The sequence below is a fragment of the Phyllostomus discolor genome, chromosome 3 (genome assembly GCF_004126475.2).
Source record: "Phyllostomus discolor isolate MPI-MPIP mPhyDis1 chromosome 3, mPhyDis1.pri.v3, whole genome shotgun sequence".
NCBI classification, from domain to species: Eukaryota; Metazoa; Chordata; class Mammalia; order Chiroptera; family Phyllostomidae; genus Phyllostomus; species Phyllostomus discolor.
Window position 1 is genome coordinate 90,165,016 of NC_040905.2, and position 25,002 is coordinate 90,190,017.

Genomic DNA, 25,002 nt, shown 5'->3' on the forward strand with positions numbered 1-25,002 from the left:
TCACTCAGTCGTTTTGAATGTGATGGCCACACAGTACACATGCTTCCTCAATGGTGTTTACCACCTCCACTGACTAGTACAGTGAAGTCATCATTGTTCACGCATGTGCATTCCAATACACTCCTTGGTTTCTGAGTTACATCAGTGTTGTTCAAACTGTTCCCATTATATTAACACTGGCTGGACTTTTCCCAGACAGACCTCATAGTTAGAGCCCTGGCTGCATAGCTCAGTTAGTTAGAGCAGCAGCCCCCAATCTTTTTGGCACCAAGGGCTGGTTTCATGGAAGATCATTTTTCCATGTATCTTGGGGGTGGGATTGGTTTCGGGATGATTCAAGTGCATTACATTTATTAGGCAATTTATTTCTACTATTACTACATTGTAATATATAATAAAATAATTATAAAACTCACCACAATGCAGAGTCAGTGGGAGTCAGATGGGAGGCAGTGACACCCGAAGTGTTTATGTCCAGTCTACTCTGTAATCTCTTTTTGGTGGTTGTCACTACAAAAGACCCTGCCTCACGAAGATAGAATGCTGAAAATGGAAGCAGGCTTTTCAGTACTTTTGTGGCAGTCTCAGGATATTCTGCCTTTATTTTAATCCAGAATGTATGGAGATGTGAAGTGGTCTCAAACATACTTTTAAGGCCACTGTCCTTTACGATCTCAAGCAGTTGATCCCCTTCTAGCTTGGACAAAGTCCATTCAACAGGCTTATTCACAAATGGGTTGTGGATCCATTCCTTCCCAGTTCAGGGGTCTTTTGTGTTTGGGAAGTAATGCTCACACTCTTGAAAGCTGGGATAGGTGAGCATGAACCAGCCAGGAGAAAGAAGGCCCTGGCTCAGTCTCTTTCAAAATTTCTGCTAATGTTTGAAACATGTCAGAAATCCCAGCATTCACTCATCGCCCTCATAATTCCAGTTTGGTTCTGAATGCAGCCACTTTATCTGCCAACTTGAGCACAGTGTCATTCTCCCCAGAAGTGACAGATTGAGTTCATGCGTGCTCTGCCTGCATCTCTTCACAGAGCTGTGTGAACAGATGGGAGCTAAGGACATGTACTTGAATGTGGTTGATGATTTTAATCACATCCTGCAAATCATTTTTAAGTTCAGGTGACATTTTTCGGCTAGCCAGCATTTCTCTATTGATGACACAGTGCGTAGACTCACATTCAGAAGCGACCTCTTTGACCCAAGCAGTGAAACCAGAAAGCCGTCCAGTCATGGCAGCCTCTCCATCTGTGCATATACTGACACAAAATGACCGATTCTGTTTTCCTGATATGAAAGACTTGAACAGTTCTGCAGCTGTGGCGTTAGTTGGCAACAAAAGTGTGCGTATCCTCATGCACATCCTCCTGAAAAATATATCGCACAAAAACAAGCATTGTTGCCTTCTTGTCAATATCTGTAGACTCGTCAACCTGGACTGTGTACCACAGTGACTCATTAATCCTCTCTAACAATTGTGCCTCAATATCCTCTGCTATTTCATCAGTTTGTCTAGCTACGGTGCTAGCTGAAAGAGGAACATGGGCCTCTCCTAAAAGTTCACAACAAATGTCCTTAGCAGCAGGCAGGATCACTCTTCACTAACAGTAAAGGTCTTCTTAGCTTTAGCAATGCAGTTAGCCACTGAGAATGATGCTCTTAGTGCAGACACATTTGATGAAGATGCAATAATTGTGTCTGTTCTTTGTGTTCACATTTTTTTTCTTTTGAAAAACTCCAAAGCCTTGTCTTTTAATGCAGGGCGTTTTGTCTCCATGTGGTAAAGCAGTTTTGAAGTTTTCATGGCTTAGTTGGATAGCTGGTCCCCACATATTATACATAGCAATATTGAAGAACGTGAATCACCTGTGCAATGACCCCATAATTTAAGTGGGACTCTTAGTATATTCTTTTAAATGCAGCTTTCTTCTTGTTGGCAGTCTTAGAGTCTTCTGCTGTGTGATCGTTGGGTCTTCCCCCTTTTCAAAGGAGCTCTCCAGTGACATTTGTTTTTCACTCATTTCAGCTAGGGTTAGCATATGGGCTCACCAAAACTTACTGAGACAAGTGCACAGTGCGGGAAAGAGGCATGGACGGGAGTGGTCAATAAAATAATGGGCAGGCCACGTGCAGACTAAAATAAGTGTCAGATTCTGACTTAAAGCCTTCCATCAGATGCAGCTGTACAATTGAAGCACATCAAGTCACTTGCCACAATAAAGCCTGCCACCAGATGCAGCTTAATTGTCACTTGCCACTCACTGATAGGGTTTTGGCATGAGTCTACAAGCAACTGATTTATTATGGTCTCTGTGGTCAAACCTCTCTGCTAATGATAATCTGTATTTGCAGCTGCTCCCCAGTGCTGGAATCACCACCTCAGCTCCACCTCAGATCATCAGGCATTAGATTCTCATAAGGAGCATGCAACATAGAACCCCTAGCATGAGCAGTTCACAGTAGGGTTTGCACTCCTATGAGAATCTAATGCTGCTGCTTATCTGACAGGAGGCAGAGCTCAGATGGTAGTGCGAGCCATGGGGAGTGGCTGTAAATACAGCTGAAGCTTCACTCACTGGCCTGCTGTTCACCTCCTGCTGGGCAACCTGGTTCCTAACAGGCCATGGACTGGTACTGGTCCATGACCTGGGGCTTGGGGACTCCTGAGTTAGAGCATGCTCTTGGTACACCAAGTTTATAGGTTTGACCCCAAGTCAGTGCACATATAAGAATCAAACAATAAATGAATAAATAAGTGGAACAATAAATCAATGTTTCTCTCTCAAAAAAATCAATAAGTAAAAATATTTTTTAAAAAACATATAGCCAGAGACTTCCGGCAAGATGGAGGAATAGGGGGCGCACCGTACCTCCTCACACAACCAAGAACAAAGCAACAATAATTTACAACAATGATTTGCAGTCATAATATCAGAACTGTCAGAGGATTTATCTAAATGGAAGACGGACAGCCTAGAAGTTGAAGTAGACCTGTACATCCAGACTGGTAGGGGACTACGAGCCGAGCGAGCAGGCGTGGGGCTGGCGCGGGTCGCAGGCGCGCGGAGGTCGGGGGAAATTTGGCGCAGAATCGGCGCGACAGCAATCCGGGACGCAGGAGCGAGCGCAGTGGTGTAGCGGGGATCCCTGAGTACGCAAGCGGCGGCTGGGGGAATCAGTGGGGCAGCGACTGGGGATCAGGGCAGAGCTCACAGCCCAGAAGCCCAGGGAAGTGTCTGACTCCAGGAGAACGGAAGGGTCACCATTGATTCCTCCTGTCCCCGCTCCCGCCCCTGCCCCCACATATAACGTCACAAGCTAGCGACTGGGCGCCCAGCACCGGTGAACACCTAAGGCTCCACCCCCCACCGTAACAGGAGCGACCAGACCGGAGAAAAAATAATTAAATAAGTAAAATAATAGGAGAGACGGGAAAAGACGTAAGATATGTTTCCAGCAGAACAGATCAGACCCCCAGGACTCATCCTTTTGAGTGACCAAGAAATAGCCAATCTATCAGATGCACAGTTCAAAACACTGGTGATCAGGAAGCTCATGGAACTGGTGGATTTTGGATCCAAATTACATGAAAAAATGCAGATTACCATAAAAGGGATGCAGGAAGACACACGGAGAAGAGCCAATTGTGAAAGGAAGGAATCTGAATCTCAAAACAACACAGTGGACCAGAAGGAAGATAGAATCAACCAAGCAGGAGAGCATGATGAAATAAGAATTCAAAAAATCGAAGAAAAGCTTAAGACCATCGAGGACACCTTTAAACGTTCCAACATCCGAATTATAGGGGTACCAGAAGGGGAAGACCAACAAGTGGAAAAGTTATTTGAACAAATAATAAAGGAGAACTTCCCCAAACTGGCAAAGGGAACAGTCTTCCAAGAAATCCAAGGAGCGCAGAAAGCCCCAAAGAAGTTGGACCCAAGAAGAAACACACCAGGGCACATCATAATTACATTAGCCAAGGTAAAAACGAAGGAGAGAATCCTAGAAGCAGCAAGAGATAAGGGGACAGTCACCTACAAAGGAGTTCCCATCAGACTGTCAGCTGATTTCTCAAAAGAGACCTTACAGGCAAGAAGGGGCTGGAAAGAAATATTCCAAGTCATGAAAGACAAGGACCTACATCCCAGATTGCTCTATCCAGCAAAGCTCTCATTTAGAATGGAAGAGAAGATAAAGTGCTTTTCAGATAAGGTCAAATTAAAGGAGTTCATCATCACCAAGCCCTTACTTTATGAAATGCTAAAGGGACTTATCTAAGAAAAGAAGATAAAGAAAAGACATGTATAGTAAAAGGACAGCAAACTCACAATTATTAACAACCACACCTAAAGCAAAACCAAAAGAAACTAAGTAAACAACTAGAATAGGAACAGAATCACAGAAATAGAGGGCACAAGGGGGGCTAGCAGTAGGGATGGGAGGAGGAGAGAGGGGGAAAAGGTATAGAGAATAAGTAGCATAGAATGTAGGTTGAAAATAGATCGGGGGAGGGCAAGAATAGTACGGGAAATGTAGAAGCTAAAGAACTTATAAGTATCACATATGGACATGGACTAAAGGGGGGGAAGGTGGGTGGGAGAGGGGGCACAGGGGGGAGGGGAGTGAAGGGGGAAATGGGACAACTGTAATAGCATAATCAATAAAATATATTAAAAAAAAAAACATATAGCCCTGGCTGGTTCAGTTGGTAAGAGTATCACCCTGTAAACCACAAAGTCACAGGTTCAGGTCCCAAACGGGGCACATGCCTAGATTGTGGGTTAGATCCCTGATCAGGACGTGTGCTAGAGGCAACCAATCAATCTCTCTCACATTGATATTTCTCTTCCTCTCTTTCTTTCTTCCTTCCCCTCTCTCTAAAAATCAATAAGCATGTCCCCAGGTGAGGATTAAAAAAAAAAAAGGAAGAAAATGTAGAAATGTAGTGAGTGTACTTGGCCCTATGATGACTGGATGTAAAACAAATGCAGGATCTAAGAAAATACAGTTAGAACATTTTATTTACTTTTCTTTCCAATTGCAAGGGATGGAACCTCCAGCACAATGAGTGGGTTAGTGAAAGCAGATTCTTTGCCTTACTTCTGATCTTGGGGGTAAAACAGAAGGAGGGTGAGGTGGGATGGAGGGGCAGATGGTGAGACAGTGATGGGTGTGACCAGTGAAGATGGGAGAATGGACGCTTGGGGAAGATTTAATGCAGTGGTCCTCAAAATGTGGTTCATGGCTCATTATGTCACTGCTGTCCCCTCCCCCATGGCCACTTGCTGCATTTAGGCTCTGCCCATCTTTGCATCACAAAACACCAGGCCCCCTTCCTCCCACAAGCCCCCTCTGTGAGTGGAGCCACAGCTTGAGGCCGACTCCCAGGCCCTCTCATTCTTGTTGAGGTAAGAAAGGATGAACAAATCTGGAGACCACATGCCATCTCTAAACAGAAATCATGTCTCATAATTCCTAGCCTCAGGGGGATCCAACTGGGTCCGGGGACTGAACATGACAGGAAATGTGCAACTTGCATCTAGGGAGGCTGTACAGGGAGCCAGCATAGCCTGAGGGCACCTGCACAGCAGGTTCTCTGCTAAAGTTACAGACAGTCTATTTTGTCAAAGTTCTGCGCTGCCCAATGGAATGAGCAGTGACACCCCTGGTGGAGTCCCCTTCCTCAGGCAGCCTGGCAATGAGGAGACTGTCCAGCCAGGTCTTATAAGTAGAAAAGCAAGGTGAGAATGGAACCCAAATATCACAATATCACCCCTCAGACAAGGCAGGGCACCCTCTGGAGGTCCTGCCAAGAAGTCAGTGGGTCCCCTGTCCTCTCATCTGCCCACATTTCCAACTGTTATCAATTCACAAGCATCTTTCACAGCCCAGAGGACTAATGACCGTAAGGCTCTGTGGCCTCAACTTCCCCATGGGTAAAATGGAGATAACAGTACACCCACCACAGAATGTTGTAAAGCTGAAAATGAGGCAATGGATGTTTATTGCCTGACTCAGATAAGAAGGCTCCATAAAATTTGAAACCCCTATTCTCAGGCCTTGGAGGAGGGTAAGAAAAGCAGACAGAGGTAGGCAGGAGCTGTCTGACTGGCCTTGGGACAAGTGTGGGAGAAAAGTGCTACGATTGGGGAAGAAACTGATAAAAAAGGAAGTCGGTCTGCTGCTTCCATCTCCAGAAGACCAAGGCCACTTCCTCTAAAGAAATCATAGCCATTCACCCACATGGTCTACTCAGTAAGTTGATGCCAACCTCATTCTGGGGGAGGGATGGGCAGCCTCCTGTGAGTCACCAAAGCTCCCAGTCCCCAGTCTCTCACCTTGTTCACCACCAGTCACAGGCTGGCATTGATGGTCCCAGTACTGTCCCTGGGGTGACCCATTTACTGCTCTGAGTCTTAATCCCCTCTGACCAGGGACCACTCTGGATTGGCCAGGGTCTCACAGCTGTGGATGGAATCACCTAAGAAATATTACAGAAATGCAGCCTCCTGGAGCTCAGCCTCCAGAGCTGTGCACCTTATGCCCAGGCCTAGAGATTCTGTGGTGCAACCATGTAGAAGCATCCAGAAGGGACAGAAGGTTCATGGACTTCACAAGACTGGAGTTTGAGCCTTAGCCGGTGCGGCTCTGTTGGCTGGAGCATTGTCCCATAACTAAAACATTGTGGGTTCGATTCTTAGTCAGGGCACATGCCTGTGTTTAGGGTTCAATCACCAGTTCCAGATATGTGTGGGTGGCGACCAATTGATGTTTCTTGGATCAATGTTTCTTTCTCTCCCTTGCTCTTTCTCTAAAAGCAATGAAAAGATGTTCTTGGGTGAGAATGAAAAAAAACAGAGACTGTAATTCATGTCCTGGACCCATGACTTCAGAGTCATGGACTTGGGGCAATCCCTCTCTGAGTCGTGGTCGCCTCAAATGTGAAGTGAGAAGACAGATGACCCTGCAGACCCAGATTTGAATTCTGTGGGTTAGGGCATGGCCTCCAGAAAGCCCTCTCTGGGGAGATGGAAGGGTAAGATCACACTCACCTCTTAACTTCAGAGAGGGTGTGAGGTGCACAGAGGGAACGGAATTGGGGGGGGGGGGGGTCTTGTTTCTGCCTGGGGACTACAGGGGAGGGCCTGAGGCCAAGAGCAAGCTGGATGCACCTGGGGCTGGAGCTGAGGGCTGAGGGCGTCTCCATCAGCGTCCCTCCCTCCTACTCTCTCTAAGGGGCTGTAGCTGGGCAGACTTCAGGGCTGCTTTTCCTCTCTTGGAAGAGCCTGAGCTGGTCCTGCTGCCACCACTTCCCCTGGATTGAGAGAGAGAAACAGAGGCTGAGAGGCACCCAGAGAAGCCGAGAAAAGGAGAGAGAGAAAGACAGAGCTGCAGACTGACTCCTAGGAGATGAGCAAGTCCCTGGCAGAGAGGCAGTAGAGGTGAGAGAGGGGAGGCCCAGGCAGCCAAGGTCAGGACCACACCCTTCAGTGTGAAGATGGGGACTGGGGGACCTTTATTATGGTTCTTTTTCACTGACAGCAAGGGAGGCCCTTTTGCAATATAGGAAAAGAAGAAGCCAGATGGAGGAAGGAAGTGCTTGTCACTCTGGGGCAGGGGTGTTTGAGGAAGGCTCCCACCCTCCCTCAGCCCTCTTAAGGAGCCTGATCCCGCCCCTCCCAGTTGTCAGACCACCCCCAGGCCGCCTCTCCCTTAGGCTCCCCTCTGGCCTAGAGGCTCTGCTTGTCTTCTCACCCCAGGAGGAGAGCAAGGCGATGGGTCTGCCCCTGCTGCTGCCCCTGCTGCTGCAGCTGCCAGCATCTCTGCAGGCTGGTGAGTGGCCAGGACCTCCTGGCTCTGTCCAGGGTTAGGGGGACAGGGAAGCCCCTCCTCCCACCTCTGGCCTGTGGCCAGGCATCTGGAGAAGGGGTCTACTGGGGTAGCCAACTAGGCCTCCCACCCACAACAAGCAATGGGCTGGGCTGGTCCCACAGTGCTGGGTCCCCCACACCCCTCACTCTCCTTTCTACCCCAGGCCTGGAAAGGGGGACACACAGCCAGAGAGTCAGACATACCACCTGTCACACTTCTGCCCATGGGTGAAGGTGCCAGGCAGTCTGGGGTTGTCTTTTGGTCTCTCCAAGTGGCTACAAAGTCTCTCCTGCTTTCTCCTTCCTCCAGGAGGCTCAGCAAAATGCAAATCAGGCCCTGCTTTTCAAGTCGACCAACCAGCGCACCTCTCAGCCCCTGTGGGTGGTTCCATCTGCATCCCCTTCTCCTTCTGTTACTCCTGGGAGTTAGCCAAGGATCCCAGGGTGAAAATATCCTGGAGAAGGGGACACTTCCATGGGGAGTTCATCTACAACACAACCCCACCTTTCACCCATGAGGATTACAAGAGCCGCCTCTCCCTGCTCTGGACAGAGGGCCAGAGGAATGGCTTCCTCCAGATCTCGAACTTGCGGAAGGAGGACGAGTTTGAATACTTCTGCCGAGTTTGTTTGAACACACAGACAGGACAAACTGAGGAAATGTGGCAGTCCATTGAGGGGACCAAACTCACCATCACCACAGGTGAGTCCTGCTGCCCCAGCGTCTGGTGGCCTCCTGCCCCAGGACTGGTCCAGGCGCCTCTCTTCCTGACCCTTCTCTCAAATCCTCTGCCTGCTCTTGACGCCTTCCCAGGCCTCTGACAACTTGACCTTTTTCGCCATAATCTCCCCAAACTTGGGCAGCCTTCCTTGCCCATGCCCCTCACTGTCCCCTTCAGATCCAGCCCCCAGCCCCATCCCCAGTCTTCAGCCCCTTCCTGGCTTCCTGGTTGTCTTCCCTTCTTGCTCCCAGCTGGGGCTCCAACCCTGCCCCCTGCCCTGGCCCCAAGTCCTGCAGGTGAACTTGACTTTTCCAGGATGTGGCCTGCCTTCCCTTTGTCATGTGCCTGTGTGTTGAGCCCCAGTGAGCCCCCTGTCTGTATCTCCCCACAGCCATGAGCTCAGCCTGGCACACACAGGAGATACCCAATGAGGGTCTGAGGACACCCCTGGCCTGGCCATTAACACCCCACCACCTGTTTTTCCAAGCTCCCTGCTTCCTTTCCCTCCTCTGCCCCCCAGAACATGGCCCTCAGTGCTCTAGCCTCAGTGCCGTCTCTTTCCTCTCTTTTCCCATCTCCATCCTTTGTACCCTTTTTCTCTCACAGCAGCCCCCCAAACCCCCACCTTCCCCAAAGAAACCCCTGCGTTGTACCCTTCTGCCTCTGTCCTGGTCATTAGAGGCCCCTCTGCAGCAGCAATAAGGGCAGCTCCCACTTACTGTGCACCACATCCCCACTGAATACTTTGGCATGCATCTTCCTAATCAATCTGCACCACACCCCTCAATAACAGTAGGTACCACTATCGTCTTCCTGTTCCAGAGGAGCAAACCAAGGTTCTCACCTGCACAAAGTCACCATCACAGCACAGGTGGAATCTGAACCCAGTTTAACCCCACAGCCGTCTCTCCTAACCATTAGCCTCTCAGTCTCACCTACTGACTTTATCATCCTGTTGTCTTGACCTATTTTTAACCTACTATGGGGTTGCTGCATTAACAGGTCTTCCTTAACTGCTCACTGGGGCATGGGAACTTGAACCTGAGCTTATCTGTCTCCAGGGCAGTGGAGGAGGGGCTCTCTCCAGGCCCAGGCATAAAGGGGTACAGTGTAAGTCGATTTACTTTTTATAATTGCTTATGCTGGCAACTCTAAACTGTCAGTGATGAATCACTCCTCCCAGCCTGGGTAAACCACTACCATGTCTTGACCACAGAGCTGGTTTTAGATCAATTATAAAGTGGCTCACAACCTGAATTAAGCCAGCAGCCTTGGATTTATACTTCTGGCACTTCCCCATAGCTCCTTACGTGGCCATTTTTAAGTGAGTTGGTCTCTTTTTAGATCCCTCCTCTTTCTTACTTTTTTAAAAAAAATTTTTAAAGATTTTGTTTATTTATTTTTAGAGAGGGAAGGGAGGGAGGGAGGGAGAGAGAGAGAGAGAGAGAGAGGGAGAAACATCAATGTGTGGTTGCTGGGGACCGTGGCCTGCAACCCAAGCATGTGCCCTGATTAGGAATCGAACCTGTGATGCTTTGGTTCTCAGCTCGCGCTCAATCCACTGAGCTACGCCAGCCAGGTCCTCCTCTTTCTTTCTTAATTCTTCCTTTTCTCATTTTTCTGTTTGAGTCGCATTTAGTTTAAGTTTTTGTCAGTAAATTAATTTTTCAGTTCATGCCATTAATAAGATATTCGTGCTCATTATTTAAAAAAAAACACAAGGAAGTAATTAAAAGATATGTTTTTAATCCAAGCACCATAAAGTAAAGACATCACCTGCCCTGACTGGTGTGGCTAGGTTGGGCATCGTTCCTCAAAGCGAAAGGTCACTGGCTTGATTTCTGGTGAGGGCACATGCCTGGTTTGCACATTCCATGCTTGGGCACACAGAAGAGCCAACCAGTTGGTGTTTCTCTCACACACTGATCTTTCTCTCCGTCTCTTTCTCCCTCCCTCCCTCTCTCTCTCTAAAAATAAATGAAATCTTTTTTAAAAAACAGATATCACACTAAAAGAATATTTGCAGTAAATATAATTGATAACTTTGTGGTTGGCTTATTAATTTTATTATGTACAGATGTTTTCTTTTATAGTGAAACCTAATAGTATTATCCTTTGTAATTTTTAAAATTTCATTTCTAAGCCCAAAATCCCATATGCCTCTATGGGTTGAAAATATTTTAATTTCTTCTAACTTTTGTATGGTTTCTTTTCACAATAAAATGCTTTAATATAGTGAGAATTTATTTGGTATATTATGGGAGGCAAATAATTAAATTGATCTTTATACCAAGAAAGTACTCAATTGTCCCAATCTAATTTTTTGATTTATTGAATATTTTTTTCTCTTCTTCATTGATTCATAGATCTGGCTTCTAAGTTTGTTTGTGGGATAGCATGCATTTCTGGTCCCACCATTCTGCCTCACTGTTTTTTGACAGGGTCATTTTTTAAAATTTATTTTTTAATCATTTTTAAATTTTCAATTATAGTTGACATACATTATTATATTAGTTTCAGGTGTACACCTCAGTGGTTAGATATTACATGACTTACTAAGTGATTATCCTGATAAATCTCACACCCATACGACACCATATATAGTTATTAGAATATAATTGACTGTTCTCCTTATGCTGTATTTTACATCCCCATGACTATTCTGTAATAACCAATTTGTACTTTTTATTCCTTCACCTTTTTCATCCACCCTACCAACCCTTCTCCCATTTGGCAATGGTCAAAATGATCTCTGTATCTATGAGTCTGTTTCTGTTCTGCTTGTTCATTTATTTTGTTTTTACATTCAATTTTGATAGATATGTATTTATTTCCACTTTATTGTTCACATTTTTTATCTTCTTCTTCTTCAAGAAAATCCTTTAACATTTTACATAATACTGGTTTGGTGGTGATGAACTCCTTTAGTGAGGTTCTTTATCTGTCCTTTGATTCCAAATGATAGCTTTCCTGGCAGAGTAATCTTGGTTGCAGGTCCTTTCTTTTCATCACTTTGTTATTGTTGTTTTTTATGATGAAACAAATATCAATTTAATGCAATCACACTTTAAGTGTTTACTAATTTAAACAGATATCATCTAAATACTATAGATATCATGTAAATACTATAGATTTTTAAAAACTTTTTGTTGTTGTTGCTCAGTTACAGTTTTTCTGCTTTTTTCCCAATTGGCCTTTCCTGCCCTGTCCCCCCAACTCCTACAGTCAATGCCCTCCCATTGTCTCTGCCCATGAGTCCTCTATTCATGTTCCTTGACTTGCCTCTTCCTCTTCTTTGCTCCATTATCTCCTTCTCCCACCCTCTCTGGTTACGTCAGTTTGTTCTTTATTTCCAAGTCTCAGGTTCTATTTTGCTCATTTGTTTGTCTTGTTGATTAGGTTCCACTTATAGGTGAGATCATATGTTATTTGTCTTTCACTGTCTGGCTTATTTCACTTAACATAATGCTCTCCAGTTCCATCCATACTGTTGCAAAGGGTAGGAGTTCCATCTTTTTTTCTGCTGCATAGTATTCCATCATGTAAATGTACCACAGCTTTTTGATACATTCATTTACTGAGGGGCACTTAGGCTATTTTCAGCACTTGAATATTATAAATAAAGCTGCTATGAACATTGGGGTGCATAGGTTGCTTTGAATTAGTGATTCAGGATTCTTAGGGTATAATTTCAGCAGTGGGATCAGTGGATTGAAAGGCAGTTCCATCCTTAGTTTTTTGAGGAAATTCCATACTGTTTTCCACAGTGGCTGCACCAGTTGGCATTTCCACCAACAGTGTACCAGGGTTCCCTTTTCTCCACAACCTCACCAGCACTTGTTCGTTGATTTGTTTATGATGGCCATTCTGACCGATATGAAGTGGTATCTCATTGTGGTTCCAATTTGCATCTCTCTAATGGCTAGTGATGACTGCCAACTTACACCATACACCAAAATAAACTTAAAATGGATAAAAGACTTAAGTCATGACACCATAAAAGTTCTAGAGGAAAACACAGGAAAATTTCAGATATTCCAAGCAGCAATATTTTCAGTGACACAACCCCTAGGACAAAGGATATAAAGGAAAGAATAAACAAATGGGACTACATCAAATTAAAAAACTTCTGCATGGCTAAAGAAAATGTCAACAAAATGGAAACGGAATCAACCATATGGGAAAATGTATTTGCTAATGATACCTCAGACAAGAGTTTGATCTCCAAAATATTTAAGGAACTCACACGACTCCACACCAGGAAGACAAACAATTCAATTAAAAAATGGGCAAAGGACCTAAACAGACACTTCTCTAAGGAGGACATACAGAGGGCCCACAGGCAGATGAAAAAATGCTTTTCATCACTTTGAATATTTCTTGCCCAATCCTTTCTGGCCTGCAAAGTTTGTGTTGAGAAATCAGCTAAAAGTCTTATAGAAACACTCTTGTAAGTAACTAACTGCCTTTCTTTTGCTGCTTTTAAGATTCTCTCTTTATCTTTAACCTTTGGCATTTTAATTATGATGTGTCTGGGTGTGGGCCTCTTTGAGTGCATCTTGTCTGGGACTTTCTGTGCTTCCTGGACTTGTGTGTCTATTTCCTTCACCAAGTTAAGGGAGCTTTCTGTCATTATTTTTTCAAATAGGTTTTTAATTTCTTGCTCTCTCTCTTCTCCTCCCACCATCTCCATGATGTGAATGTTGATACACCTGAAGTTGTTCCAAAGACTCTTTACATTATCTTAATTTTTAAAAATTCTTTTTTCTTTTTGATATTCTGATTGGGTATTTTTCTGTTTCCTTGTATTCTAAATTGCTGGTTTTATTCTTGGCTTCATCTACTCTACTGTTGATTCCCTGTCAATTATTCTTCATTTCAGTTAGTATATTCTTCATTTCTGACTGGTTCTTTTTTATGCTGTTGGAGTTCTCTCTAAGTTCATTGAGCATTCTTATAACCAATATTTTGAACTCTCCTCTGTAACCAAACAAAACAGAGTTTAGCTGCCTGCCACAACAAAAGCCAAACTCATGAGGCAGGTGCTGGTACAAAAGAAAAGATTTATTCAGGTGCCACACAACCTGAGAGAATGCTAGACTCATGTCTTGAAAACCATCTCCTCTTCCTGATCAACAGTCCTAGCCCACAGCTCTGCTAGGAATTAGGGAGGGGAGTGCTTTTTTTTTTCCCTACCCAATAATCTTGCTACCTGTTGGCATGCTCAGTCCTATCCATTTATATTTCTAGCTTTTGACACACTTGGGCCAGCCATAGCTTGTGTTTTGCCTGTGTCCACCCAGCACAAGCCACAAAGCAATCTGCAGATGGCTGCTACTTGTGCTAGGCTTGGAGGTTCCCAGGCAAGGCCAGGCCGCCAACCAAGTCTAGCTGATGCTAGTCCTGGGCCAAGGCCAGCTGCTGCTAGTACAAGAGGTATGGGGCACACTGAGGCACGCTGCTTGTTTGAGAAATTTCAGGAGAATCTGAAGCATGAGCCAAGACAGGACATTTGTATGGAAAAACTACTGGAAACAGCTTGGGTGAGCCCAAAAGTTGGGTGGGGTAGTGCATCAGGGAATCACGAGGGCAGGGCCAACAGTGAGAGCCAGGTTGATGGAATCCCAGATATGGTGCCCACCTGCTAGGTCTGTGTGGGGAGGGCTCACAAAAGGAACAATGGTCTGTGTCAGCACTTCCTCCTGGGGAAAAGTCACCCCCCAGCTTATGTACTGATGCAAGATAATTCAGTTCCTCCTCATATGGTCTCTGTTGCCTTTCAAGCTACTGCCCCAGTGTTGGAGCTCTGAGAGAGTGAGTCCACGTAATTTCACGTGCAGTCCCTGTCAGAGAAATTGCCTGGGACTCAAGAAACCCTCTGTCTCCCTCAGCCTCAATCCCCACTGGTTTTTATATCCAGAAGTTATGAGGACTTCTCTTCCTGGCACTGGAACCCTGGGCTGGGGGACCCAGTATGGGACTGGGACCCCTCACTCCTCAGGTGGGACCTCAACAGCCAAGATATCCTTCCTGATTTTTACCTGCCACACATAAGTGTGGGGCCAGCCCATTCCAAGACTCTGCCCTTCTTACCGGCCTCAATGTGGCTTCTTTAATTCCCTAGTTGTAGGACTTCCATTCAGTCAGATTTCAGGCAGTTCTGAATAATGGTTGTTCTGTAGTTTAGTTGTAATTTTGATGTGGTTGTGGGAGGAGGCAAGTACCACATTTACCTGTGCCACCAAACTGACCGACCAGCAGTGAGGGTCAAATATTTTTAATGTTATTTATAAGTTCCTCTTAGCATGCTAACTTATTATTTTTTTCCATTTTTACTGAGGAGTAATTAATATGCATCACTGTATAGGTTTAAGGTATACAGCATGATGATTTGATTTACATATATTATGAAATGATTGCTTATGAAAATACCAATGGCGTGTTGCACAGAACTAGAACTAATAATCCAAAAATTTATATGAAACCCCAAAAGACCCCTAAATAGCCACAGCAATCTTGAGAAAGAATGAAGTTGGTGGTATCATGCTATCTGATATCATGGTAAACACAATAGCATGGTACTGTCATAAAAACAAATATCTAGGTCCATGAAACAGAGTAGAGACCCCAGAAATCAACCCACAGCTATACAGTCAATCAATATATGACAAAGGAGGCAAGAAAATACAATGTGGTCAAGACAGTCTATTCAATAAATGGTGTTGAGAAACTGGACAGATAGATGTGAGAATAAGCTCAAAATGGATTAAAAGATTTACATGTAAAACCCCAAACCATAAAACTTCTAGAAGAAAACATAGGCAGTAAAATGTCTGACATTTCTCTTAGCAGTATCTTTTCTGATATATCTCCTCAGGCAAGGGAAACAAAAAATAAACAAATGGGACTACATCAAACTAAAAAAATTATTGCACAGCAAAGGAAACCATCAACAAAACAAAAAGACAACCTACTGATTAAGAGAAAATATTTGCCAATAATATATCTGATAAGGGCTTTATGTCCAAAATTTATAAAGAGCTCATAACAACTCAACATTGGAAAATCAATCTAATTAAAAAATGGGAAGAGGACCTGAAAAGACTCTTTTCCAAAAGGATATACACATAGCCAATAGATCTATGAAAAGATACTCAAAGATATAATTATTAGAGAAACGCAAATTAAAACTACAATGAGATATCACCTCACACCTGACAGAATGGCTATCATCAATAAATCAACAAACAAGTGCTGGTGAGGATGTGGAGAAAGGGGAACTCTCATGCACTGTTGGTGAGAATAAAGATTGATGTGGCCACTATGAAGAACAGTTTAGAGGTTCCTTAAAAATTAAAAATGGAAATAGACATATGTATCCACTTCTGGGTGTATAGCCAAAGAAACCCAATATGCTAATTCAAAAGAATAAATGCACCCGTGTTCACTGAAAAATTATTTACAATAACCAAGATATGGCAATAACTTGTGTCCATCAATAGATGAATGAATAAAAAAGTGGTGGCATAAATACCAGTATATATAATGGAATATTACTCGGCCATGAAAAAGAATGAAATCTGACCATTTGTGACAGTATGGATGGACCTACAGGATACTACACTAAGTAAAATAAGTCAGACAGAGAAAGACAAATACAATATGCATTCACTTGTGTGTGGAATCTAAAGAGCAAAATAATAAACCAAAAGGTAGAAACAGACTTATAGATACAAAGGTCAGATTAATGATTGCCAGATGGGAGGGAGGATGGAGGACTGGGTGGAAAAGGTGATAGGATTAAGAAGTACAACTTGGTAGACCCAAAATAATCATGGGGATGTAAATGACAACATAGGAAATATAGTCAATAATCTAATAACTATGTATGGTGCCACTTTGTAAAGCACATGATTATCTAACCACTGTGCTGTACACCTGGGACTAATATAAAATAATACTGAGTGGCATCTATCCCATTGTAGCAATGTATCATAATTTACTTAATCAGTTTCCTATTTAAAGACATTTAGGTTGTTACCACATCACAACAATGCCACAAAGAATACCCTTAAACCTTTCAACATTTGCACCAGCATTTCCATAGGACAAATTCCTAGCTCTGAAATCACTGGGCCTAAGAGCATGTGTGGGTATTTCACACTTTGATAGACATTCCCGAATGCATTCCCAAAGGTTGTGTCAACTTTGACTCCCATTGGATCAATACTGGGTATTTTCCCCTACTCAGATCAGTTTTTAAAAAACAACAACAGCCTTTTGTTTTAATACTCATTTTTTAAAAATTATGAATGGATAAGAGTTATCATTTTATGTAATAAATGAGAATTGCAGTTTTCTGTATTACTCTATGTTCTAGAAACTAATGTCTAGGAATTATCCATTCCTTAAATTTTTACTAGAGCTTACCCATAAAACCACCAAGCTTAGAATCGTAATGAAAGACAGTTCTTTAGTAGCATTCTCACTTCCTTGTCTACCCATCAGTTACACTTTACTACTTATAAACCCATTTTTTAAAAAATTTTGTTTCCAAAAATCATCCATTTCAGTGTTTTTTTTTTTTTTAATTTATCAACCTATAAGTGAGCATTCACTCACTCACAACTTAAACAAACTCTTATTGTTGGGTTTGCAAGAGTCTTGTCTGTTTTCTTGTTTTTTCCCCTAAATAACCACTTCCTAGATTTTTTATACCTTTTGCTATTCTGTTTCCTAATAAATTTATTCTGTCATACGTTTCCATTACTTTCAAACTATGAGTTTCCTTAGGGCTCACTCCCCTCTGTTTTTGGTTATTTTTTTCTTTAAAAATTTCATTCATTTAAAAATGTCTTCCCATTTTAAATAGTGAAAGCATTTAGCACTATAAATTTAATATTAGACTGCAGCTTTAGTCATATTCCAGTTTTTTTTTAAATATGTATTGCTCTGGCTTTTTTAGAATTTATTTTTACCTTTTTATTGAATTTATTGGGGGACACTGGTTAACAAAATCATACAGGTTTCAGGTGCTCTGGTTTCCCTTTTCTAAATAGTGCGTTATTATGTGCGGGGTCCGGCAGAAGCAAGGCTTGCGTGAGTGTGGTTGGTCAGGCACGTGAATGTCTCTCTGGAGGTGGACAGCACTTTGAACATTTCACCTAAAATGTCACATGGTGTGCTTGAGTGTGCTATTATGTTACAGAATTACATGCTTGCGATTTTGTAATAAAAGATTTTGTAATAAAAAGGGGCGTTATTTGTGCTGAACCCTGTATATTTCTAAGAATTTAAAATAGTTTACCTTATCTGAGAGATGGTATTTACCCTTTTATTACTAATTACCCTTTTATTTCTAACAAGAGTGGACAGAGAATCTGGTCCATGGTAACCTAAAGATTTTATTAGAATTAGAATTTTTTTCTGTGGCTTAGTTTTATGTTATTTTTTAATGGTGTATTAAACATCTAAAAAGTACAATCTGTAGGAACTAAAGTTCATGAACATATATTAAAGTAACTTTAAGAACATATTTCAAATATATATTAAGTGCTTTACAGATGTTTTCTCACTTATTAAGACAATCCTATAAAAGGACAAATATTATTTGATCCCAGGTATGTGAGGTGTCTAGAGCAGCCAAGTTCATAGAGACAGAAAGCAGAAGGGGGTGGGGGCGGGGCGGGGCGGGCCATGTTCCCAGGGCTGGTGTGAGGGTAATGGGGAGTTGTTTGTTTAATGGGGACAGCATTTCGGATTGGGAAGATGAAAAAGTCCTGGAGGTGATGGTGGTGATAATTGTACAACAATGTGAATGTGCTTAAAGCCGTTGAACTGTACACTTAAATATGGTTAAAGTGGCAAATTTTATGTTATGTGGCTTTTGTCGCAATAATTTTTTTTTTAATCCTGTGATCTAGTTATCTCTGTTTGTAGGTGATGCAATGAGGTTCTGAGGTCACAGCACTGATCGGTGGTAGAGTCAGGATGTAAACTGAGTGATGTATATTCTAAGCCTTCAGCCTTTCACCTTGTTAATCCCCTCCTGTGTGACAGCCTCAGAGGATTGCTCCCTGAACCCAATATTCCCCGAACTAGGGTGCAGGATGTGACAGTTTCACTCAGATACCTCCAGTTCTCCAAGGGACAATTTGCTTATTTCTCATGTCTTCTCAGCCACCGAGAAACCCACAGAGGGGCCCACGAGCACCATCACCACCACCACAGATGGCGTCAATGTCTCTGAGAAAGAGAGGAGCTCAGGGTCTTGGCACTTGACTCCAGGAGCTATAGCTGGGGTGGCAGTGGCCAGTGCTGTGCTCATAACTGCAATTTTGGGAATGTTGGTCTGCCTCAGGTGGAAGAGAAGGAAAGGTAAGTTGTCAAAGATCCCACTCTCTCCCCAAGCTTCCCAACCAGGTGTTTCTCTGAACCCACCTGCATCAGAATGACCACAGGTGCCTGTTAAAAAGGCAGATCCCTGCTGGGGGGTAGCTCTGGGCTTGGGAATCTGCATTGTTAACAGTTTCCTCAAGTTGTGTCTGTAAGTGAGCAAGGTCGAAACCAGTACTCCAGACCAACTGCTTGCCACAAGTCTGATCATTTTTCAGTTGTTTCTTGACTTAATCAATTCTCATCAGTCCTCGCCATTTGGTTCATGGAGAGGACAGAACAGAAGGGACAGGCACTTGGCTCAGCTCAGCCAGCATTAGTGGGGTGCCCTTTCTAGTCCTGGCTTGTAATTGGAGATAGAAGCAAATAAAACAGAGGCCCTGCTCTCACATAACTCTGAGGGGGCACGAGGTGCCTCATGGGCTGATTGCCTCACTTGGAAAGAGCTATGGTAGGTTGGGAGGAAGGAGAGGAAGCAGGGAGGACTTCCCAGAGGAAGTAACACTGTCAAAAATTGTCAAAGAATAAAAAAAGAATTAGCCACAGAAGTGGTGAGGGTGTTGTAGAGATCTCTGTTCCTCCAAGCAAAGGAAACCATTCTGGTAACCATAAGTAGCTCAGTGCTATGAAGGAGGTGCTACGATGGGAGAAGAGGACATGAAGCAGCCAAGAGGCAACCTCACTTTGCCTCGCAGATATGCAGATCTGCAGAGAGAGACGAATTCTGGAAAAGGTTAAGAGGGAATCAATCAGTGAGACTTGGTGATTGGATTAATGTAGGGACGAGGGAGCAGGAAGAAGTCTCATGTTTACAACTTGGGTGAACAAGGCTATAATGAAACCAAGTGAATTAGGGAACTTAGGAGGTCAAAGGCCACATTTTTGGGGGAGAAAGACATTTCCTCCAGATTGGGGTATGTTATGTTTGAGATACCTGTATGGCATCCGAGTAGAGATGTCCATCAGAAATTTGGATATTATGTGTTAACAGCTCGAAGAGAGCACAGTTAGAGGCATTAATTATTTATGCCCCAACAGCATCAAAATTGATTTGAAATTACTTTTAGAAATTTGCTACAAGGTTTCCCCCATTAGATATTAAAGCACAAAGGTGAAGAGCATAGAATCTGACTGCCTGCCATCAAATCATGGCTGGGTCAGCTCTGGAGGTGCTATTACTCTGTGCCTCAACCTACTCATCAGTAAAATAGGGATAATAATAGTAATTATCGTGGGGGTTGTCGTGACAGTTAAATATAATGCATTTAGAATAGACCTTGGTGCAAAGTAAGCACTAGATGAACATTAACATATAATTTTTAAGCTACAATAATTAAAGTGATGCAACACCAGCATATAATAGATAAACAGATAACAGATAAAGTGATGGAAGAAAAGAAAAAACTCTAATATAGACAAGATAAAAATAGACCCAAATATATGAAGGAATTTAGTAAATTAAAAGGTAAAATTTCTAATTAATAGAAAAAGATGAGTAATTCAATACATAGTGCTGAAACCATTGTATAGACATGACCTCTCAAAGTATGACATAAAACTGAAAAGCAATGAATAAAAATACTGACAAATTCAACTTCATAAAAATTGAGGTTGTTGCCCTGGCTGGTGTGGTTCAGTGGATTGAGCATGGGCTGCAAACCACAGGAGCACCAGTTTGATTCCCAGTCAGGGCACATGCCTGGGTTGGGGGCCAGGTCCCCAGTACAGGGTGCCCAAGAGGCAACCACACATTGATGTTTCTCTGCCTCTCTCCTTCTCTTCCCCTCTCTAAAAAAAAAAATGAATAAAATCTTTTTATAAAATGAGATTTTTTAAATACTCTGTAAAGAAAACACCACAGTGGTTTCTTCTAAAAGTAAGGATAAGGATCATATACAAAGAAAAAATGTGACATAGTCACCAACGAAACAAAAGATTGTAATTAACAGATTTGACTCAGATAAGAAGCCATAAATCTGTAAAAGCATCCTTGCACATGATTGTGTTTTTCCTCGGCAGTATTTAACCATGCAGTTTAGAAACCTTTAGGGCTTATTGGTTAGGGCTTGTGTTCACCAGTCAGCACTAGAGACCACGAGTAACAGTGGTTTAAATAAGACAGAGGATTCCCCGCCCACACACACACACTCCCCCGTCTATAAAAGGATCTGGAGGCAGATTGCAGAACCCACTGTCCACAGGTACTTAGGCTCCCACCTTTATCCTCACTGTCCTGAAGGTTGTTTCCTTGTGGTCCAAGGTAGCTTCTAAGATCCCAGCCATTATTTCTGAATCCAAGCAGGAAACAGGAGGAAGGAGGAAAGGACAAAAAGGCTATGACCCAATTACTGGGTCATACTGGGTGCCTAGATTATCTGTCCTCTAGAAAGTAAGGGTGAGAGTCGGAGAAGAGAAAATGTACTAAAGTCCAGGAGCCTCCCTGGAAGTCCTACCCACGCGTCCCCTTATATCTCATTGGCCAGAGTTTAGTCATATGTCCCACACCTATCTGTAGGGGAGCACACGGCCACTCCAAATAAAATCAAGGTTCTGTAACTGAGAAAGAAGAGGTGGATGGATACTGGATAAGCAAATAGCATGCCATGCCAGAGACGTATGCAGGATCGGAGGTTTGCCGGCTCGGTATGGCAGGACAAGGGAACTCAGGAGGTCAAGGAGCTGGTGAAAGGGTCCAGACGGAGAGTGGAGGACTCGCAGACATTCTAGGTAACCTGAAAGAAAGTGCATTGTCAGGGGACAAGAGCTCAGGGAGGTCAAAGCACGGGTGTAGGGGGAAGGTGACGAAAGAGAGCTGGGAGAAAAGAAAGTTGCAGCATAAAAATGATACTAGCATGTAGTTTTAGAGTTCTTATTCCCAGTGATTAAAAAAATAAAGGCCAGGGTATGGCTGAGTGAGGTGGAGGTCATTGGAGTTGGGGGGGAATGAGTGAGTCTGGCATGTTAGAGGACTGTCCCTGTGGGTGGTGACACCTCTCAGGAGGGTGGTCGGTGGTGGACAGGATGTGTGTGAACCAGGGACCATATGCCTGGGGAATGCTGTAGGGACTTGAGGAGGATCTGGAGGGGGAATAGGGTGTTTGTGGGGCGGGGGTGGAGGGGTCGGCTAGGTAATAGAGTCCTCAGCGGAAAAGAGGAACAGGTTGCAGTGCAAACACAGATTCTAGACATGAGGTTCACAAGGTGGGAGAGAGAAAGAGCCACCTCAGAGGGAACGACAAGCTGGTTTGTCAAGGCAGGAGGGAGCAATGATGCCTGTGACAAGAGGGGGTAGTGAGAGGTGGGTGGCCAGGGCTCAGCAGTGGAGGGAGCAGGCTGGGGGATTGCAGGGAGGTCAAGGGAAGGGGCAGGAAACAGACAGAAAGTTAGGGAGACGGGGCAGGGTGAAGGGGCACTGGGTGCAGAGAGCTTCCCTGATTTGGTGTTGAGGACAATAGCAGGACAGGTGTGGGTGGCTTTAGGGTGCCAGCTGGGTGCTTTCTCTGAGTCCCAGGCCCTTTTCATATGGGTTTCAGCAGAGCTGCTCTGCTGCCCTGGTTTATCCAAGGGTGGTGTCAGAGTAGGACAGAGCAGAGAAGACAGGAGGAGAGATGCTATTCATGTATGACGCACTGACATGCTATTGATTCCTCTACAGCTCTGCAGACGAAAGCAAGAGCCCCAGACACGTAAGTGCTTGTCCTCTAAGTGGGGGGCACTGCTCTGGGAAACAAGAGGTGTAGTAATGAGAACAGTGAGAGAGACCCTTTCACAGCTGCTCTCATCCTTGACTTTCCTAGGAACATCCTCATACATCCCTAACAGGCTGGGCTCTTTATTTCTGGAGGCTTTGGCTCCTAAGAACAAGCAAACAAAAAATAAAAATCAAGAACAGTGGACCTAGGTGTTCCAGCAGTTTCTCTGATTCTTTCCCAGAGTGTCTCCCTGTTCTCTTTCTGTAGTATCCCCTTTTCTCCTCCTTTCCTGGCCAATTCTCAGCTTTTCCTTCTGTTCATCCTGTTTTCTTTCCACCTTGAACATTACCCTTTCCAAACGCATTTCCCTGTTCCACGCTTTTCCCTCTTTCTTGCTCATTGTCCAATCTGCCTTTCCCTGCTGAGGTGCCAGGAGAGGCCATGGGATTCGTGGCCTCCATCACCTCTAACATCTGCCTTTTCTCAGAGCACCTTCCCCACTGAGCTCCCAGCCTGGCCTCCTCTCTGTGCCCTTCCTGTCCTCCTCTCCCTCCCACCAGTTTCCTTTTCTCCATCCTTCTTCCCATTTCCACATTCACCCTTCTCCCTCTCTCCTTTCTCTGCCTCCCTGACTTTTTGCCAGCTGCCTTCCTCGGCTCCCCTCCCAGGATGGCGTCTCCTCCTGGGGACCAAGGCCTGAGCACCCAGCCAGAGGCCATGACATGAGCCTCCTGGTTTTCCTTCTCCAGTCTTAACCAAGGCAGGGCCAGCACAGGGGACAGGAACTCACCCTTCCAATTTCTCCTCCCGTGCCCCCTTCCTACAAAAGTGGCTTCCCTAGAACAATCCTCTTCCTGTTGGCACTCAGGGACCTCTCCTGGGCTGCACCACAAATCGCCTTTCAACGCTCTTCCAGGCATTGGAAGAGCCTCCAATTCTGAGAGCCTCAAACCATTGCCTACACCCTCCAAGTATGTCCAAGCAGCTCGCAGAACCTCCCACAAGAAAACCAGCCAGGTGCAGGCCTTAGCTCTTGTCTGCTCAGCCTCTGACACATTTCCCACCCTCTCCTTCCCATGCAGGGGATCCTTCCATAACACTGAGGAGAAGTATGAGAACATTGGGAATACAGGTCAGTTCTACCACTGTCACTGCCCACTCTCCACCTTGGCCCTTCCTACTTCCCCACACTCTCTCCCCACACCCCTCCTCTTTCCCCTGCCTCTCCCATCCCTCCCATGTGACCCTGGTCCTAAACTGGCAGATGACCTCACTGCTGAGCCCTCCACCCACTTCTCTACCCTGGATGCTGTGCCATCTGACCCTGGCACATCTTGATTTTTTTCCTAGGACAACATGAAGACCCCAAGCTGGACCCAAAGGTAAGCAGCTCAGACTAGAGCCTGAAAGAATTAGGGGGAAGCTTGGAGAAGGTGGGGTGGACATACAGGGGGACTGTGGTACCGGCAGGGCTCTTAGATGTGGGATCACTGCTCTCAGACGGGGTCAGCTCCCCTCCACTTCAGCCCCTTCTCTTTCTGTTCTCACCCAGGTTGATGGCATCCTCTATGCCTCCCTCGTCCTTGCCAGCTCGACCTCACCGTCAGCACCTCCCTGCCACCCTGTCCACAACAGCCCCCGGGAAGAGACCCTATACTCTATGCTAAAGGCCTAAGGAGTGGGACTGAATGATGACCTCCTTACAGAAAGCCGCTCACAGGGATCACCACTTCCTATAATAGGCCCAGCCAGTCACAGATGACTCAGAAGTCAACAGACGTCAAAGGCCACCAAGGACCTGAGAGAAACAGCCATTTGCTCCAGTTCCCTCTTCAACTTCTTGCCCACAAAAATAAAAGAACATGTAGGATTTATCTAAATGCCATCTAAGGAGAAAAATGATGTCACCTTCAACTTCTGTCCTTCTCACCAAAAATGAACTGTAATAGCACACACCCAAGATCCCTTCTCTAGTTCAGTGATTGCCTCAGGCCTGGAAACAATATAGTAAGTCTCCCAAAACTGGTAGGCAGCTTAGAACCCAAGGTCTGCCCCCAATCTAACTATTCTATTTTCCTTACAATAATAACTGGCATGTATTTTCTTATGCACCACCTGATTTAAACATCAACAACCCTGTATGTTATTGGATGTGCTCATTTGAGACACAAAACAAAGAAACAGAATGGTTACAGTGCTTTTCCTAAAGCCACACAGCTAGTAAATGATGAGCCAGATGTGAACCCAGACCTGCCCTTCTCCATGTCCCTCTCCGGGGACTCAGGTCTCTTTGCCTTCCCAGATTCCTGTGCTGT

General features: G+C 44.4%; 1 protein-coding gene across 1 annotated transcript; it reads left to right on the top strand.

The window, feature by feature from the left end:
• The first annotated feature begins 7,657 nt into the window (after positions 1–7,657).
• On the top strand, positions 7,658–24,649 carry PILRA (paired immunoglobin like type 2 receptor alpha). Its single transcript, XM_036020739.1, has 7 exons — positions 7,658–7,840; positions 8,189–8,581; positions 18,780–18,977; positions 22,651–22,681; positions 23,770–23,819; positions 24,038–24,069; positions 24,240–24,649. The coding sequence occupies exons 1-7, from the start codon at positions 7,783–7,785 to the stop codon at positions 24,360–24,362; spliced, it is 885 nt and encodes a 294-aa protein (XP_035876632.1). The 5' UTR covers positions 7,658–7,782; the 3' UTR covers positions 24,363–24,649.
• The last annotated feature ends 353 nt before the right edge of the window (positions 24,650–25,002 follow it).